A 15,149-nucleotide genomic window follows, 5' to 3' on the forward strand; every position below is an offset into this window, starting at 1 on the left:
AAGTGACTGTGTCACTAATAGGATCAGTGGAAGCACAGAGAGGGAGCCCGTGGGGGTTGTTAGGAGTGAGGGAGGTAAGGGGGTGGAGAAGGGGAACACTTGACAGTAGCATTCAAGAGCTGGAGTCCCAGATTCTGGGTGACTACCCCATGCCTCAGTGCCTTCATCTGCAAATCTGGAGTAGAGATACCTGCAGGTAGCTCTTAGAGTTGTTGAAGAGGATTAAATGAGAAGTAAAGCACCTGGTACACAGCAAGTGTTCAGTAAATACTACCTCTCACTATTTGCTGACACTGTGGATTAAAATGGGTTTTGTTTCCTAATTCAAGTGAGACATTTCAGATACCAGGTTGTTTTGTCCATTTTTGACTTCATTTTCTACTATCTTACAGAATTTTTATATGTTCTAAAATGCATCTTTGGCTCCTTTTCCACACATGTAGGAGTCCTTGAAATCAGCATATGGTCCCCTTTGTGGCTGGATCTCAGTACAGATTCTTTGTTGATGGTTCCTGCATTTGGCAGGTGCCCCCTCTCTGGATGGAATCTACGGTGCCTTTTGCGGGGCAGGAGCTGTAGAATCTACAGGTACACTGCCAACAGGGCAGCCACACATTTCGTCTCTGCTGCAGAGCCAAAAAATGCCCCTGTTGTGTCCTAACCTATCAAATGGAACCCATTATAGCAGAGTAGAGATGTTTTCTTGGCTGGGCAAAGTCCTCCACTGACGTTTCTGAATTAAAGAGTGGGTTTTAGAAACTCTGGCTTACTAGAAGTCTCTCCCGCCAAGAAAACCACTTGAGGTCAAAAGTGTGAGGGGAGAGGTCAGTGGGGCAGAGCTCCCCTCCCAGAAGCTCAAAGCAGACCCAAGTCAGCTTAGCTGGGTAAGATTTCAGGGACATGACTGGGGCCTTGCCTTAGTTCATCCTGCAGGACTCCAGTGCTCTGGTTGCAAGCTAGGCTGAAATTAGACCCTCGGGCCTGTAATTCCCAGGGAAGATAAAACCAAAGCAAACAGAAGGATACTCTCTCACTCCTCCCAAAACAAACCACATGGCACTGCACCCAACAAGGCGGGGGCTCTACTACCGGAAGCGCAGGCCTTGCTGGACCCAGAGCCATGTGCATATGAAGCAGTTCTCAGAGCTAAGCGAGAAAACGACCCAAAACGGAGCCACGGCTTCGCCAGCAAAGGACCAAGACAAGTCTCTAGAAGAAGGCTCTGATTAGTATATCCCAGGCACAGAGCTGGTCTTGGGTAAATGAGGCCTAAGGCCACACTCATGCTAGTGCCCTGGATGACGTTTCCAGAAACCGAATTTTAGCGGTTGTAGGAGGCTAAGAAGCAACAGCACAAGGACCTGCTGTTTCCTTCGGCCTTCCTCACCCTCTTTTCCGAACTGGCCACATTATTTACTTCGAGGCCCATCTTAGACTCTAGAAGGCTGGAGGGCAAAGGACGTGCTTGCTGGTCTCCTCAGCGTCTGCCATGTCAAGGCGAGGAGGGAGGTGAGCACTCAGGGAAGCAGCCCCTTGCGCAGGGTTGCACAGCCCCTCCCGTCCCAGGCGGGGGGCGGCGGAGGGCTCCTGGCCCCTCCCCTCCAGGGCTCTGCGCCTGCTCCCCAAGCACCGCCCCCACCCCCACCCCCACCCCCACCCGCCGGCCCGCCCCCGCCGCCGTACCTTGTGCGTGAGGGAGTGCTGCTTGAGGTGGTGGGGCTGCACGAACTCCATGCCGCACTCGGAGCAGATGTAGGGCCGGATGTCCTTGTGCTTCATCATGTGGTTCTGCAGCTGGCTCGGGTACTGGAAGGTCTTGTCGCACTCGGAGCAGCTGTACTGGATGGGCCCCCGGTGCGTGGTGAGGTGCCTCTTCAGCTGGGCCAAAGTGGGGAAGTCGAGGCCGCACTCCACACAGATGTTCTCGCGCCCGCTGGCGTGCTTGGCCTCGTGGGCCTTGAGCTCGCTGGGGTAGGCGAAGCCGCGGCCGCACACGCGGCAGTTGTGCGGCTTCACTTCGCTGTGCTGCATCATGTGGCGCTTCAGGTGGCTGGTCTGCGTGAAGGCCTTGTGGCACACCTGGCACTTGTGGGGCCGCGTGCCCTGGTGGGTCAGCATGTGGGTGTGCAGGTGGCTGAGCTGCTTGAAGAGCTTCCCGCAGCGGGTGCACGCGTGCGGCTTGATCCCGCTGTGGCCCAGGATGTGGGTGACCAGGTTGTACTTGGAGGTGTAGGACTTCTCGCAGGTGGGGCACTGCCAGCGCTTCTGCGCCCCGCCCACGTCCACGTAGTAACTGTCGTCGATGCGCACGTTCACGTCCACCCTCTCCACCTTCTGCTTGGTCTCCTCGCTCTCCTGAGGCTCGGCTTTGCGCGGCAGCAGCGCTTCCGGGGGCTGCTTGGGCAGGAAGGTGTGCCGGCTGAAGGGGAAGGGGGAGGCCGAGGGCACGAAGAAGGGGAACATGAGGCCAGGCGGCACCTTGGGGTAGTAGGGGTAGGGCGTGGGCAGGAACGGAGCGGAGGTCGGCTGGGGCCATACGGCGCTGGGCTTCACGGGCTCCTGCTTGACGGGCCTGCCCCCTAAGTGTTCCAGGGTGCGGTAGAACTGGAAGCCCACATTGCACAGGTCGATCATTTGCGAGTCATACTTGGGGCGCGGGGGCTGCGGGAAGAGCAGAGAGAGGTTCGGAGGGCCGTGGTTTTTGCTCTCCTCATGGAGGACGAGAGGGGCTTCTTCTGCAGCGTGGTTGTAGGGCATCTTGGTGGGCATGCTCTTCCGTTTCCGAGACCCTCCTCCTTCAAAGACCCCCGGGAATCCATCTAGGTGTCCCGGAGGAGGTTCATACCGAAATTGGGAAAAAGGCCCCCGGAGAGCTTCTGGGAAGGGGTGTCTTTGGGGAGCTTTCCCTCGGGAAACCACTGGCTGCAGGCAGTGGGGAAAGGAGGGGGCTCTCTTCACACCCAAATTGAAATGCACATCCTCATCTTTGATCATCTTCATTTCCTTCTGCATCCTTGGCAATTTTCCTTTAAAGAGAAAGAAACTTACTGTTTAAAAAAGAGTCCCTTTTTTTCCCTGAAGGGTTCTGGCTAGATATCAGTACTAATTTATGAAGAGTGATGCTTGTTTAATACTGACCCTCACTTATCCTAGGGCTGTTTGAGTATCACATTTTTTCCCCTTACAAACCCGTTACTAAAGTGGAAAGCCCTGGCCTCCTGGAGTGGGACCCTTGAGGTCCAGTGTAAATCCACAGCCACAGAATCGTAGCTGGGGGTTGGTGGGGGGCGCTTGGGAGTGCACTGGACTGGGAAGAAACCTGAGAACTCAACTAGCCATTGTGCCCACTTAAGATGAGGCTACAAAAAAAAAAAAAAAAAGAGGGTAACAAGGCCCAGACAGATGAAGTGACATGCTCAGTGCAGGAGTCAGAACGGGGATGCATTCTGATGTGGGTTTTCAGCCTGAGATGGAATTGTCATCTGCTAATGGTGACTTACATTTGTCTTTGGGGTTGTTTCTGTTCTGAAGGAACCAATTTCCCGTGCCCCTCCCTGTCTTGGGGACCTTTGCTGCTGGAGGATGAGAGTACTCAAGTCCACACAGGTGAAGAGATTTAACTGGTTAACTGGGATCTCAGATTTTCTGAGTTACCCACTCTGAGCAAGGTGTGCTGCTGGGATGTATCAAGTGGATGAGGTCAACGTGATTAAGAAAAGCCTGAGCCAATGTCACAAAGTCATCTTGGCAACTTATGCATTTTCATCTTCCACCTGGAGCAACCTCAGGTGAAAATTTCCAAGACTGGGAATCTCTAAAACTGCGCTTGCGTCTCCTCCTTCACACAGGTGTCGGGGTAAAGCTTGGCTTTCAGTGACTCCTGAGGTGCATGACATTTCCTTGCTGAGCCAGTTACTGCATCCTGGTGACTACATCAGGTATGTGTGGGAGAGCCTGTGGGCTGGAGTCTAAACCAAGGACTCTGCTTCCTTTCACATGTCTCCTTGCCATTTTTCTACACTCCTCATGTGGATAGTGGTAGAAAGAACCAAGTGGCTGACTCCACGTTTACAGTGAGGGCCCTTTGTACCCAAATCCTCTGAGCTTGGATGGGATACTTAGGGCCCTGACCCTGTGAGATTGGCTACATGCTGAGCAATGTAGGGTGAAGGTCCCAGGGGTGAGAGGGCCAACAGCTTCTAGTGATTTTCTTCAGTCCTTGATGAAGAAAATGTAGATTTGCAAGGACCTGGATATTCCCAAAACTGCACATGTGTCTTCATGAGAGGTTTGAAAACTGCAGCACAGTTAAAACAAAATGGGCTTTTTTATATTGGATTACCAATTCCATACACAGAGGATCCAACTGAGAGAAAAAATATGTCCTTTATTATATGAATATTTGGGCGTTACTTAAAACTGTTACATAAAATCATCAGAAAATGAAAAAATGTCTATTAATCTTTGTATTTATGTGGTGGGAAGACAGTCCTGGTTTGTCTTCTTTCCATGGGTTTGGGGCTTAGTAATTAAGAGCAAGAGCTTGCTTGTTTAGCAGAAGGAAACCTCAGCCCTGGATCCCATCTTTCTGCTGCTGCTTCCTAAAATTGTTACCAAATGCTAGGTCTCCTACCACTGCAGACTCAAGGACCAGGCACCTGTAGGAGATGAAGAGAGCAGCTGGAGAATGAATATCTAGGTTTATGAGGTCGGGGAATCCTGCTCTGCTGTTGACGACACCAGGGTAAGGATGGAGAGGGAAGAGGCTCTTGGATGGTTTTCCATGTTTACTAGGTCTCGCCTTGCACTCCAGCAGCTCCTGCTCCCTGAATTCACATGCAGTTATAGAGGGTGTGGGGGACCCTGATCTGAGAGTTTGTTGCTTCTATAAAAATAATTGGCTTCCAGACAAGGTTAATGTGTCCTATTGAAATAAAGGTGAAAAATGGCAGCTCCTTTCTCTGGATTTCATTTTGGCCATGGTTGGTTGTATACCCTTGGTGGAGAGAAGATTCTATTTGCAAAAAGGCTACTCAGACTGGAGACAACTACTCCAGGCTACATGTGACTATGGCAGACGATGGGAGAGCCCATCCAAGTACACACTGGTTCTGTCTGTCTTATTCTGATCTGGTTTAAAGAGGCAGTGATTCCTATTTCCTATTCGAGAGCTTGATTGGAGAATTAGTAAAAAAAAAAAAAAAAAAAAAAAAAAAGTTGGGAGGGAGAGAAAAAGATACAGAGAGACATATCAGAGCATGGACCAGAATGTATTGAGTTTTTTGTGTATTTTATTGTTAAGAAGGTATTAGAAAATGCATGGCTATTGATGTCTGGTGTCTTTATACCATGTGTTATATCTTACACTAGAAAACTACTTACATGGAAATGAATGTTATCACTAATTTTGAAACAAAAGGTGTTTTGGTATATACACATTATTGCCTTTGTTTAATATATTTGTTTTTAGTTGTGACATAGTCGACTAATTGAGTCACTTTACTGTATTAGTGACATTTTTAATACAATACTAATTTCAAAAGCATATTTTCAGTGTTTACATTTTAATTTTATCACCATCAACCTAGTAAGGCAAAGAAACATTGTTGAACAGAGATGATGTGTTTTTAAACATCAACAGCAGAATTGTGTCCCCCAAGTACAGAGATTTTCCATATGTACATTTTAATTTCCTCCCTATTTTAATATGATTAAAATTTTCCCCAGTTTCTGACTTGTGTGTATACACACCCCACCCCTAAAATAGTAGTGTGCCTATTCTAGAATAAAATCATTAATTCAGGAGCATTAAAAAGGCATTGAGATCCATCCACGGACATTTTTCCAGAACTTTAAAACAGCAGTCCCCTCTGCATAAAGATTTTAAGGGACACTACCAGTCCCTACAGAGGTCAAGGAGAACTGGATCTGCTTCCTCTCGGCCCTCTTGAGAGAGAAATTAGCTGTAGCTGCTGCTGGTTATTAATATCCCTGTCTTCTGAGCAGAGGGTGCTAAGGAGAAGCCCTAAAGGGTAAAAGAAAAAAATAAAAAGCAAATTCATTTTGGGATGGGGAATGCTAAAGGGAAGAACAGGGAAAGGATGTTTTCCCCAGGAGGTAATTTATCTTGAAATCAGTCAACTTAAAACTCTGAGTGGCCTCTACAAAAATATTAACCCCTAGAAAACCTCAATGTGTGCCACCCACAGGCTCCCCTCTATTTCTAAAAATAGGTCCACAGGCATCCATGGCGGATAGGGATTCCCATTTAGGCGGCAAGAAGAGATCTGAGAGCCACAATAATCTTCTTGGCCAAGGGCAGAGGATCAGGGAACTGCAAGCCCTTCCCTGGCCAGTAACCCGTGGCTTCTCCCAGAAAACTAGCATGTCGTAAGACTGTACCCCACCAGGATGAGCAAGGCAATATGCAAAAAAGAAGAACTGGAATTGTAAAGTAGCCACCTATGGGGTAGTTTGGAGACTTGCTTTGGAGGCTGAGGATCTGGATTTGAATTCTTTGTGTTAGCAGCTGTGAGAAACTGATCAAGTTAATTTTGGGGCTTGGTGTCCTTGGCCATGGAGGTTGGGATATCCCCACTGGGTTGCTGGAAACTTAAAATAGAGGGTGTATGTGAAAGTGTGTTAAGCACTGGACAGCGTGGTGCTCGTGAGTGGACAAGAGGGGAGGATTGCTGTTGTGATCAGTAGATGGATGCTGACTGACAGCATCTCTCTTTTCCAAGTGGAAGTTCTTGGTCAGCCTCTGCTTTGCAGGTTAAAACATAGACTTGACTCATTTACCCTGAGTCGGTCTTGTCGCAGCAGTGGATATGAACCACACTAAAAGAGGCCGGTGGATGAGGACAGGACATGTGTATTCATTCAGTGTGAAGAGCAACCTTCTGGTTTGAGAATACTCCCCCATCCCTTCTCCTTGGCTGTCTTTCCTATTACGGAGATGGCTCTGGGCCTACATTAGTAACAGATGGCTTTCGTGAGTGGGGACCAAAGGGATCGGGTGGTCTTGTAAGCTATTTCAGCCAGTCTGTGGGAAGCTGAAGGATTGCCCCCAGCCTAATATCAGAGGTCACCTTCCCAGAGATAGGAGGACCTGTTTGTCAAACCCCAAGTCTCAGATACTTAGGACAGTATTGAGCCAACAGTGACAAACTGACTCTTGCAATTCCTGCTAGACTGTGAGGGCAGGGACTGGGTCTGTTTTGTTCACCACTGCATTTCCAGTGCCCAGCACGGTGCTTGACACCAAGTAGGTGCTCAATAAACTGCTGTGGGATGAGAGAAGGAATGAAAAACTCTTGTTTTTAAAGTCTCCACATGGAACTTTTAACTGTATAATTTTATCTTACTTTATTTAGACTGCAGATGACTTTTTGAGACATCCCTAATCAGAGCATGAGCACACTCATAAACTCTCAGGTAGTTACTGTGGGAAGAACTTGAAATATACACCTTGTGTGTGTTATTGCTTACCCTCAGTTTCCAAGAGCTACAGTCTGTGAACTGATCCTCAAATCAGGGTAAGGCCTACATCCTGGCTATTTCCAGGATGCAAAGTATATGGAAACTAATTCCAGGGAGCCATCCTCAAAGTGCCATAAGGTTCTGCAACCCAGTCAGACAACAGATGCCTGAAAAGGCCAACAGGCAATAGTGAGTAAAAAGACAGACCCTTGGGGGCACCTGGGTGGCCCAGTTGGTCAAGCATTGGCCTCTTAATCTCAGCTCAGGCCTTGATCTCAGGGTCGTGAGTTCAAGCCCTGCATGGAGCCTACTTTTAAAAAGGCGGGGAGGGGGGTGCTGGATCAAGAATGTGAAACATAAACCAAGACTAAGTAGTCACCCTGCACTCTTCCACCCAAAAGAGATGTTTGGAAAGGTAGTAGCAGTCCACCTTTTGTACTGTGAGGTAAGGGTGGAGGTTTAGAATAATCATAGATTTTCATTGCTACTCTCTGAGAATGTCCCTGACTTTCTTCCTTGTATACTCAATCACCAAAGCAAACAGGCTGTAAGTCAGGAAGCAAATAATTTGAAGAGGAAAATATTGGGTTGGTCTGTGTTAGAAGAATCTGGGACTTAAGATGTCTTCTTTCATGGGTATTATCCACAAGAGTTAGTGATGAGGAAATGGGGAATGAAAGGATTTTAAAAACAAGAATAAAACCTCCTTTTGAATCATAAGGACCAATTAGAAATGCAAGGCCTAAGATGAAACCACATTTAGTTTGGGGAAAAAAAATTCTTCTAATAATGCCCTTTAATCAGGAATTCACCTACTGCACTAAAATATAAATATTCCCCAGATAAAATTACTGGTATTTTGTGGTTCTCACTTGAATCGAAGGTCATTCCAGTAAATAGTATCAGAAGAGTCATGGTGAGTCAGCAAGCCAGAGGCAGATCTACTTATCTTGACTCCATAACACTGATTTTTGTTCATCCTGAAATTCCTGGAAGAATATTCTCTCACATTCTTTATTCCTTGAAGATTTCCACATTTCACTGGAGGTTATTACATCTTGGTACTGGAGACAGTGGCTTCCCTTTTAATTTGAGAGAGTGGCACTTTTTTATGTGGTCTACCTGGAGCTCTGCTCTCAACAAAGATGGAAGCAGGGAGGAGGTGGGCATTGAGGAGACGTTTAAGAAAAAGCAACAGTGCTAAGAGAAGCAAAGGGTAGGGAGTTGGGGGTAAGATACCAGGAAGGCAGGATGGGAGATACATGGACTGATTTCTAACCTCTCTCTGTTCATACAAGAAGATTTTGTTGTAACATTCCTCCAGAGTGGGATTTTATTGGATCACCTGGCTCTCTCTGAATTTTTGATAACAAAAGGAGACTTGGAATCTTAGAATTAAACATTGTAATGATGGAACATAATTGTCTTAATATATACGTAGTTGTATTGCTGAGTTCTTCATGTGTATAATATGTTTGGCAAATACTGATTTGGTCTTGTCTTCCTGTAGTCGGCAGGCATAGAAGGGTTTCTGTATGCAGCTGGTAGATAAGGCAATATGTTCTAAAGAAAGGAATGGTCTGCCTTGTCACTCCCTGAATTAGTGCTCTACCTCAGAAGAGGTAACCAGATACCTGATAGCAAGACCCCAGGTAGGGCCCTTCTGGATGGCTCTGGGGCCCTTATTTAATTTATAAACCCAAATTCCTCCCATTTTGTTATAAAAAGTAACCTGTCAGCCCACAGCATGGTGGTCAGAAAATATTAATTGGTGATGAGACCTATTTACATGTAAAATAGTTCATTGAACTCACATGATTTATTTTTTTAAGTTCCTAAGTATCACCAAGACATGACATAGTTAAAGTCAAGTTTAATTTTTCATTGTTTAGATTGTCCATGCTGAGTATGCGTATTTACCTCATATTGACATATACACTAAATAGGTCTTATTAAAACAGCAACAGCTACTAACTTGCATAGATTAAATAGATGTGGGAAAAAATAAATAAAGAGATGTGGGTTTCATTTAGGAAAGTGCTTGATGCCTATGTCAAGTTTCTGGAAAGCAGGAGTGAATATAATTACTTGAGCCCCGGAACAGCTGCTAGGGTGTTGGGGTTATCTCTCCCCTCGTGACCCATTTAAAGGAAGGAAATGAATTGGAGATGTGACTGAGCAGTTTGCTTTCCCAACCCTCAGAGCTAATATATCTCTTGTGGATGGAGCTGTAACTGGAATTAAAATTTTTTCCTACTTTCTTTTGGGGGAAATGTCCTTAGAATATATGTTAGGGTTTTGTTTTTTTGTTTTTTGGCTTTCTGTTCATAGATGAAGTACGCCTGATATACCTCCTCCTAGCTAAGCAAATATACACATGCATATGATAAAGCTTTATTTTGTCTATCTCTGGGAATGACAGCATATTCTGTTAGGTAAGCCTTAGAATGGGTAGCTAATGCCAGAAAATATGACCCTCTGGCAAGCAAGAATGGTAAGAATTAACACATAATAAACAAGGATAGCCGTCTGTGGAAGGAACCTATCTTAAAAGTATAACTCAAGGGTGTATTTTTGGGAGAGGGGTGTGAAGAACTGTTTTGTATCTTAATTGTGGTGGTGGTTACACAACTCTATTTGTCAAAACTCCCAAAACTCAAATGAATTTTACAGTATGTAAATTAAAAATAAGTTTAAAAATAAAAAGAAACATACCCCAAAATCGTACTCTCCACATTATTATAAAAAGAGTAACTGGGGATATTTGAGAAATATCAGTCAAGGCAAGCAGACTCCACCCTCTCTTTGGAATGAATACAATAATATGCATATGGTATATGAAGAAGGGAACTCAGTTATAAGCATTTGATGATCCTAATTATTGCTCTTCCGAAGGGGAGACTTTAAATATGGCAGATATACCAGCTTTTTTTGTTTTTAGTTTTATATGTTTTCTATTCAGCATGAATGTTATGGGGGCAGGGATAGTGCTTTAAATTACACTTCAAGGTCTAATTTTTGGCCATGATTGCATATTCAGTAAATAATCTTCTGTTACTTCTCCAATATTTTTGAAATATATGTCTACCATCGGTGGACAGGATCATTCTTGTCATTAGGAAAGATATTTTTCCCCCTTTTAAATCAATAGATTGGTATTGACATGCAGGTCCACAGATAACTCTTGTGAATGAATCATTTCCTCTAAGAGTGATTAACTGAGTGCTTTTATGAAATGGAACACTAGAATGTCCAAACCCACAGACTAAATAATGGCAGCCCCACCAGGCGCTGCTATCCCGTGAAGTCTACCTGAGCAGTCAGCTGCCTTCTTTCTTTGATACCTTTCACTGGGTATGTGAGCCAGACTGTCCCAAGATTGTACAGGGCAGGAGGTAGAGAGACTCTTGCCTACTGGAGGCTTTATGGAGACATACAGGTGAAACTTTCCTTTCTATCAGAGCTGGAAGAAAATTCCTCACTTCTCTGGTGTTTATCACATTTGTCTGTTTGACTCATTGACAAGTTCCTGTGTTGCTAGTCACCTTTCTCTGTGGGTAGGTATCTTATATTTCTAACAATCTGGTTAGAAAGTCAGAAACTTGTCTGGTGCGTTACCTATTGTTGGGATCCAATAATTGTGTGGAAATTGATTTAACAAGTCCCATGTTTTAGCTTGCTCTTGCTCCCTGATCCCTGTTCCTACCTGAAAGAAGGAATAACTGGTTGACATGCCCTGTCCCAGTCCATCCCAGACCAACCTCACATCAGTAAACTGCCAAGAACAACTCTGGTGAGGAAGGTGGTTTAGCTAAGGTGTAGCAATGCTTAGGATTTTGCTTTTCAGAAAGCATGGCCCCCTTTGCTTCATGTGGGTGCAGGATCCTTAGCCAGTGTGTGCTGTATTCCTTTGACCTGAAAGGTGGAATTCAGTCCTGTTACACTGAAATAATATGAGTGAATGTGGGAGGGCTCTGGAAATGCCCAGTGATCAAATGCCACCGAGCCTCTGAGGGGGTGTGTCACCCTAGAGTAGAACATGCCCACGTTCTAGCAAACAATATCCCAGGAAGGCAGGCCACCACAATTTCTCTCAGTCACTCCATAACTGCAAGTTCCCCCATGATCTGCTGGGCAAATGTCCATTGGTTTTGTGGAATTGCCCACCCTAATGGGCAAAGGGATCTGTGACCTTACCCTTTGTTTTTATTTTTATGTAGAGAAAATTCCTGCTCTATTTTTGTCTTCTGATGAGTGATGACTTTTCATCCTGGATACCAGTTTTCCCCTCACACTTTTTAAGTTTAAGATCTTCTGTTTCATGTTGATTTTTCTACTGATTCTACTCACTAAAAGCATTCTTGGAAAATACATATACTTATATGTATTTATTTCCTCATGTTCTTGTACCCCTAGCCTGTTTCTGGAAGGAAATACAAGAATCTGATAAGACTGGTTGCCTCTGAGGAGGCAGACTGTATGGCTGGTGGAGGAAGGCTTGGGAGTCCAGCAGTTGAGTTACCCATTCAGGATGGACCATTGCCATCTTAATCTATAGATGTGGGAAGGTACCCTTTGGGTGTGGAGTTCCCTGGGTGGAGAGGAAACTTTTAATTGTATACCCTTTCAACTTATACTTTAGCACACTGTGACTGACTTAGCTGCTCAAATATTTGCACTGAAAAAGTAAAATTCATATTGGCTTTCAAACAGCAAACGTTCAGACAGAATTAGACTTGGGATCCCCTTCCTTTTGAGTGCTGAAGAATTCTCTGGAAGCATTCCTTTGGACTCCTCAAGTTTTCTGCCCAAGGTCTTTTGATGCCCCTGGCAAAGTTAATCCTGGTTTAGACTTTGGGCATGCAGCTTTACGACCCAGGGAAGTAAGTATAAGCAACCACAAAGACTCAGCCTTGAAGAAACCTCCTCAAAGGCATTCATTCAGGAAACGCCTTCAAGTGCTTTCTCTGTGCCTGCACTGTGTGGGAGCCAGAGGACAATGTCTAATTAACCAAGTGCTAACTTCAAGGAACTCGCCTTCTGGGAGAAGAAACTGTGACAAACAGATGTGGGGAAAAGTATTCTAGGAGCTACAATAGAGGATTCTTGAACTGGCAGGTTGATTTGCTGGATATGAGAGATCAAGAAGCAGAATGACATTTCTTTGACATAAAATATTTTCTTTCAAGATATTTCTTAATTTCCTTTTTTTATCATTAAAACTTCCATTAGAATAACAAGAAACAGATGAAGGAATATCCATGGATGTGAGAGAAGTGAGGAAAACTACCTTTTTCCCCAACCAGTGACCCAGTCTACACTAGCCATGTATCCTAGAGAACAGAGGAAGACTCTGGTGATTTGAAAAGTGGGCTGACCTTTGATGAACTGCATTAAGAAAACCAGGTATATCTAAAGACAAAAATACATTCAACCTTGGAAGTTCAGATTAAATGAGTCTGATGTGAAGATTCACAGTAATTACAGAATCACACACTGCAAATACGACTAATCCAATTTCTCCACCCTACCCATCCCTGAGTTTTTCCTTGGCTCCTTCCCCCATGGTGAGAAGGAACTTTGGGACGCTAAGGATGAGGCCCTTGGATTATCAGGTCCTCCCCCAGGTAATTAAGTTGCTTAAAACTTCTTCCAGGGTAAAAGTCCAATCCTATTTATGCCACTGCACAATCATAAAATGTCAAAGGACAAGCATGCTCCAGCCCTCAGACAGAATTAGTCCCTCCTTCATCTGGGCTCCCACAATCTGTGCCCACACCCATCACGCTGATTCCTCCCGGAACGCTGCAACAACTTGCTTCCCCACATCACTGTGATTCCCTTGAGGTCCAGACTAATTCCTAAACTTCTCCGAGTCTTCACGGCCTTGTACAGTGACTGGTACTTACTAACAGTTTTAAGTGAGACATTTTCAAATTGCAATAGTTTTCTAGTCGTAAAATGAGCTTATTCTGGTCATTAGTGCTAACTAGTAGATAAAAGTACCAGAAAAGTCTGTGGAGTTCTTTCCTTATACCCTTTTCTTTCTACTTCCCTTCTAACAAATAGACAATGCTTTTTTGTTGTTGTTTAAGATTAGTCATCAAAAGGAACATAATTTATTTTCAGATGTGATTCATCTTGCTTATTAGTCACAAATGTATTTTATATTCTAATCTGTTCTAATGATCTGCTAAGTGTTGTGTTTAGAGAGTGCAATGCTCACATTCCCAAGCAGGAGCACATTCATATTAGAATCCATAACTTCAAATCTAACTCGTCTCTTTTCCATATCTCAAGTGTTTATTACGTTAACATGTAATAATACTCCAAGATTTGTAATTGCCTCAACATGTCTCGTTCTGGCATTTTTCTTTGTCAGTTTCTCCCTTTAATATGTTCTCTCCCATAAACCCTCAATACTAACTTTATGTAAAAAATAAGGAAGGAGTGGAAGGAGGGAGGGAGGGAACCAAGAAGTCAACTTGCCAATACCTTCCACATTGACCATGCATTGTTGGGTGGGTGCTAGAAAATCTTGTTCACTGTTTCTTAGAAATGGCTATTAGCTTCTCTCTTTGTTTCCATTCCCAGAGCTAGGACTGTAGTCTGGGTGCCCACTCACTCCTACATTACTTTCAACAGTTTCCACCCACTCTTCCAGAACTTTTTCCTCCTTCCTGAATACCAGCATCAAATTCATCTTCTAAAAAGTCGTCACTTTTTCTAAGACAGCTCTCTCTTGAGGAACTGACAACAATAGTGTATAGATATTGCTATGCATAGAGTGTAGAGCTTGCTAATTGCTGCTCCCATATCCATTCTTCCTTCTGCCATTAGAAACAGAACCCTGATTTTGCTTATGGTGGCAATGTGCCCAGCCAAAGTTCTAACCTTTTCAGACATCCCTTCAGTTAAGGGTTGTCTAGTACCACAGTTCTGGCCAGTGAGATGTAAGCAGCTAGGGCTAGGGATTTTTGAGAAAGCTCTTGCATTCCCAACACAGAAACCACCTGCTTTATCTTTTCCTTTTTTAATTCTTTCTGCCTGGAATGTGGGATATGAGGTTGGAGGTGGAGCAGTCATATTGCAACCATGAAACAAGGTTAATGACAATGCTTCCCACAAAGTATAGTAGAGGGGAAGAGGGCAGTTGTCAGTATGAAACTTCGGTTACCCTCTTGGTGCTGGTCTTCATGTTATTTGACAAAACAAATCCTTTACTTTGTTAAGAAAATGTATTCAGAGTTCTATGGCTTACAACTAAACAGAATCCCTACCTAATACACAGGGCAATGTAAACTTCACTACCCGACTTTCAAAGCAAATGTGAACTCCTCTCCCTGACTTTTAGGTCCTTTAATAAAACAGATCCAACTCAGTTCCCCTTCACACTAAAATCCTCTCAATCCCAATGAGACCAGGCTTTCACTATTCTCTCTATGTGGAACAAACTGATTTCTACCTCCTGGCTTTTGTTTAGACTGGTCAGCCATCCAGGAATATTCTTTCCATTGATCCATCCCATTGTTCCAGGCTTCCTCCTGGAAACTTTTCCACCCTACCCTTATGCCCAGTTATCTTTCTCCTCTTTCTTTCTCTCTCTTTTTTTTAAGATGTATTTATTTAAGAGAGAGAGAGTGCCTGTAGTGGAGGGGGGGAGGGGC

General features: G+C 44.5%; 1 protein-coding gene across 5 annotated transcripts in view; it reads right to left on the reverse strand.

Moving 5' to 3' along the window:
• ZNF366 (zinc finger protein 366) overlaps positions 1 to 15,149 on the reverse strand; it is a 69,387-nt gene that overhangs the window by 17,726 nt on the left and 36,512 nt on the right. For all 5 annotated transcript variants that reach the window (XM_035014612.1, XM_035014615.1, XM_035014616.1 and 2 more), the window contains one exon: positions 1,684 to 3,026. In XM_035014612.1, coding sequence (XP_034870503.1) covers positions 1,684 to 3,012 — 1,329 coding nt within the window. In that variant the 5' untranslated portion in view covers positions 3,013 to 3,026. The remainder of the gene's footprint in view (positions 1 to 1,683; positions 3,027 to 15,149) is intronic.

The sequence above is a fragment of the Mirounga leonina genome, unplaced genomic scaffold, assembly GCF_011800145.1.
Source record: "Mirounga leonina isolate KUSES-001 unplaced genomic scaffold, KU_Mleo_1.0 Mir_168, whole genome shotgun sequence".
NCBI lineage: Eukaryota > Metazoa > Chordata > Mammalia > Carnivora > Phocidae > Mirounga > Mirounga leonina.